This window comes from Poecilia latipinna, unplaced genomic scaffold (genome assembly GCF_001443285.1).
Source record: "Poecilia latipinna isolate Pla-1442-1.1 unplaced genomic scaffold, P_latipinna-1.0 Scaffold336, whole genome shotgun sequence".
Lineage (NCBI taxonomy): Eukaryota > Metazoa > Chordata > Actinopteri > Cyprinodontiformes > Poeciliidae > Poecilia > Poecilia latipinna.
In genome coordinates, this window is record NW_015112952.1 from 307,590 (window position 1) to 312,453 (window position 4,864).

At 42.4% G+C, this 4,864-nt stretch overlaps 1 protein-coding gene across 2 annotated transcripts in view; it reads right to left on the bottom strand.

Moving 5' to 3' along the window:
• The window catches only part of gtf2a2 (general transcription factor IIA, 2), a 12,282-nt gene extending 11,419 nt beyond the window's left edge, over positions 1-863 (bottom strand). The window contains exon 1 of one of the 2 annotated variants that reach the window (XM_015035511.1): positions 658-843. In XM_015035511.1, the coding sequence (XP_014890997.1) occupies positions 658-729 (72 nt within the window). In that variant the 5' untranslated portion in view covers positions 730-843. Of the gene's footprint in view, positions 1-657 lie in introns of both variants that reach the window. The other variant, XM_015035510.1, reaches the window with a different exon arrangement.
• Positions 864-4,864: the final 4,001 nt, after the last annotated feature.

The window sequence follows — 4,864 nt, forward strand, 5'->3', positions numbered from 1 at the left end:
ATGAGGCGTCTATGTATTAATGTCTATGAGCTGGACGGCCTCTGGTGATTGACTGGAGCACATTGCATCATGGAACTTGTAGTTTTCTTAACAGAGCCGGTAAAGCTTTATGTTGTTGACTCATTTATCAGTGAAGAATCAAAGATCCAGATTTGGAGCCCAGCTATGAAGATAAAGACAGAAAATCCCGGCAGCTTAAAGAATTTCTTAGGCATAGACGGTGAAACTAGTCCGGTACCGATGGACCCGAACTGATCCGAAGCCAATAAAACAAAGCTTGTAGGAGTATAATTTGCTTGCTATTAGTAACAGAATCTGACCAACAAACTGAGGGTTGACCCGGATCGGACTCAATTAGTCTCAGATTTATTCCAAAAACAACACCAAAATGGAGCTTTAGAGCCGAACCGGACCGCAGCAGCAGAATTCACGGTACCAGTTTCAAATCAGTTCAACATTAATTGGTTTAAATCCAGTTCAGACGTCATTTTCTGGGTCACTGTCAACAGATCTCAATCAAATTACGGATCGGTTCTGACTCAGAACATAGCGGGATCAGCCGAGCTAACAGCTAACAGGCTAACTAGTTGCTCCGGCTCCGAACCGACATCCGGACCCTCCCCCCCGCCGCGGTTCGGTGAGTTCGCTCGGTGTCACCTGGATGAGCTCGTCCAGACTCTCCTGGAGGCTGTTCCCGAGCGTGGTGTTCCGGTACAGCTGGTAGGCCATGGTTCCCTGGTTCTGACTGCACTAAACCGAACCTCACAGAACTAGCTAGCTGCTACATCCACCGCTAACTAGCTTCCGCCTAAACCTTTCACAATAAAAGCAGTTGAAACAAAGCTGTTCGATCCGAGCATTTCAATATAAAACCGGAACCTGAGCAGGTAAATTCAGCAACTTTTTCCAGTAGTTTGGAGGATCTTATTGGTCCTGGATCCGCTGGAGGTTCGGTGGTTTTTATATCTGTGAGGACATTTCATTTTATGCCTTCATGAAAAAAATAAAATAAAAGTAAAATAAAATTATATAATATTGTGCTGCTGGGATCCGCCGGTAGGTGGCAGTACAACACAGGCCAGTTATTTCCAGTTTGCCGCTCTGGTCCTCTGTTGGGTGTGAACTGGATGTGATGAGAAAAAGGCAACAAACCGAGAGGAGCTAAAATATGAGAAAAACCAGAAAAAATGATCAGCTCAGATCAGAAATTATGTATTTCTGAGGAAATTTGTGAAAAAATGATTTATTTATTTTTTTTACTTTAATTTTCTAGTTCAGCTTAAATCCAAAGAAAAACCTTCAAACTGAAATGAATTTCATGGAAATGTATCATAAACATTTTATAAATCTGATGGATCTAATCTCTGCTGCTTTAAGGTTATTTTCTTAATTTTAATTTCTCTAAAAGCCTCATTCGCTGAGCGGATGGATGATAATCAGGAAACGGACTGAGGGAAGGTTTTCCTCTCTGCTCCGTCACGCAGCTTCTTGTCAGAGCATGGGCCCGCAGGTGGAGGTCTGGTTCTGGTTTTTGTTCTGCTGGGAGCCGACTGTGTGTGATGGACGCGTGCTGATGGACGGATCTGTTTCAGCAGCCACTACTCTGACCTTTGACCCCCAGAGGCACAAGGAGACAGAGAGCGGCTGTCAGGCAGAACGATTATAAATGATGCAAACATTCATCTGAACTCTGGTCCGGAACCAGACCCGATCCGACCCGGGTTGCTGCAGAGACACAGCATGAAGACATCACCACAAGCAGCAGTTCCTGAACCCTTCATCTCACCTGGAAGGAAGGTGGTTACCATGGAGACAGAGACAGGAGGAAGCCGAGGAGGCAGCAGCTGTTTCTGCGGTTGGAGGTTGAAACCTTTCCATCAGAATTCGTTCTGATGAATCGGCAGCTGTGCACGTCTCTCACTCTGCCTGCAGAAATGATGCAGGTTTTCCTCCACAGCACTTTCTGACCTAGTCAGTCATCCAGCGGCCCACCGTGTATGAGCTAAAAATATGACTAGACATCACTAGACATGTTCTAATGTGTCCCAACGAACAGGAACATCAGCCCTCAAGGTTTCTCTTCAACCTTCCTGCTCGGAGCAGGCTGGTCCAGCAGCCATGCCCTCCTCTTCCTCCTCTTCCTCCTCGTTTGATTTATTCTGGTTCTGATGATCAGGAACTGTTTCCTCTCTCAGGTCTGGTTCTGGTCTCTCAGGTGTAGATCTGGTTCTGCTATGTCCCAGTAAGGCTGGCTCTCCTGGTGTGTGTGTGTGTGTGTGTGTGTGTGTGTGTGTGTGTGTGTGTGCAGACAGAGCTTCCTCACAGGAAGACAAACAGTTCATGCTGGGAGGGATTTCAGCGGATTACTCCTGTAATCTGTCCGCGCTCTGATGTCTGGGTAAACATGGACGCTCTCATTAGTAGCATTAGAGCTAATTAGCTGTCGCTAATCTGCAGTCAAACATGGACCTTCATCCAGCTGAGTGATGCATTCAGGAACTCCATCTCACGTCGGAAACATCAGTTTCTTGAACTTCTACAGACTCAGTGTGTAGTTTTCATAAATTTCTTCAGAAGCTTTTCAGAGGAACGTTTCCTGTGAACCCAAAGAAGAGTCAGAACTCACCAGGATGTTCCTGTTTCTGTCTGACATGTTCGGATCAGGATCGTAGGAGCTGCCGTTTGTAAACGCCACACTCAAAACTGATCAGCATTACTTTGGATTATTAAGCTTGTCATAAGAGAATAATTAGTTAGCCAGCTAATTATTTATCTCCAAGGCAAATAGTTAGCTCACTGCGATGGACAGGTGACCCGTCCAGGTGACCCACTCAGGTGACCCCGCTGGAGTCAGGCACCATCGTCTCTCATGACTCCATTAGGGATAAGATAATGGATGGATGGAAGTAGTTAGCGCAGAGCTAATTAAATATTAAGCTACTTAGCAACCTGAATATTTATCTCCAGAATATTTAACTCAAATATATTTTGATTAGCTCAATATTTAGCTTCAAACATTGTTAGGTCTGATGTAGGTAAACTGCTGTATTTATAAATTAATGAATAACATGGTGAAAATATGACTGAGAATTAACCCTAATTTTTTTCCTCTTGCATGAAATAAGCTAAATTATTGCTGTAACGTTGCATCCTGCCGATCCGACCAGCTGCAGCTCTTCTTCTCCTCTGACAGGAAGTGGACTTCCTGCCAGTTGGTTCTTCCTCCACCAGATGACCGACCTCTTCTCGCTTCTCGCAGCGTTTTATGAAGATAATCAGACTCATCAATCTGAGGGAAACGGCCCCCAAAACTAATGAGAGCAGAGCTGCTGCTGCTGCCATTAATCTCAGCTCTGCTCCTCCATCACGGGTCGCCCGACCCAAACCTGAGGTCTGCAGGTTCTGATCAGTTAAAAAGCTGGACTCATTCTCATTCAGACCAACAGCCAATCAAAATGCAGCTTCAACCTCCAGAAAAAAACCTGAGAGTTTAAGTAGAAATAGAAAAACATAATAATCTCTGGAAAACCATCAGAACCAGAACCAGCTTTGGCTGAGTTCAGACAATCAGTCTGAACTCACAGCCTGCAGACATTAATGATAAATATATAAAATCTTTAGAGGAAATTAAATAAGAGTAAAGGAACAGTATCTAAATGTCTCTAAGTTTTGTTTTAACAGATAAAGAAACGAGTTAACCAACTGTCTCTGTAGCGCCCCCTGGAGGTCAAAGTCTGAAAAGACTGTGTCCGGGATGTGTGGGGTCTGCAGAGGTAGCTGACCTCTCCTGACCTCTGACCTGGAGGAAGAGAAGGTCACCCCTGAAGGAGCTCTCTGCAGAGTGGATCTGGACCGGTCCGGTTCTGTGGGAGATCCAAACCAGCCTTAGGGTTGGGGGGACATTTATTAAGTGTGGGATGTAATTATTGTTGAAAAGTGAATAAAAGTGATAAAAATGTTTCCTTTTTAGCTGCATCGTCTGTGGACTCAGGAGAAAATGATGTTATTTGTAGTTATGATTTCTGCTCTTTTATTTATTTACACTCTAAAAAGAAATTAGTTGAACAACTTAATTGAATTGCTTCAATTAGTAACAAGCAATTCAGTGAAGTTTATCCAACTTAATTTATTAAGTTTAACCAATTTAATATATTATAATCATCCAACTCAATTTGTTAATTTTTTTAAACAAATTTATTAAGTATGTTTAAGATGACAAATCTAAGTCAGTCTTACTCAAATCATTTAGTTTACTTCAAATAAAGAAGTAAATTAATAAAGGATCTCTTTTTTCAAAGGGTTTTTGGCTGAGGCAGCCTTTATTTGAACGTAGTTACTCAGGAAAGTGGTCAGTGACAGAGAGGAAGACCTGCAGCTAAGGTCATCAGGTTGGGCATCAAACCTGTGAAGGCCGTGTCAAGGACTGAGTCCTCCTTATGTGGATTGTGCTCTGCACCCTGGTTGGTACAGAATCTGTCCCTGGTGAGCTTGAGTCATGGTGTCAGACGTGGGATACAAATATGGTATCAAACTTAATTATTTCAAGTAAAGTCAAAGTAAAAAGATCCTTTAAGGAAAAGAGATGTAACTTTTAAGTTAGAGTGTATTTAGAGAACACTGTAAAAAGAGTATTAGGCTCAAACTAAGAACTTATAAAATATTTAGGAGGAACTACTTAAAAGTTTGAGTTGACTTTCTGTAGAATTAAGTCAAAGAGATTTTAAATGTTTATTAGAACAAAATAAATGATGTGAGTGTGACTTAAATTTGTCGCCCTTGTGAATTAAATTATAAAAACTTAGCAAATTGAGATGGAAGGACTTAATGAATTGAGTTGGTCAGACATAAGATATGAAACTGGCAT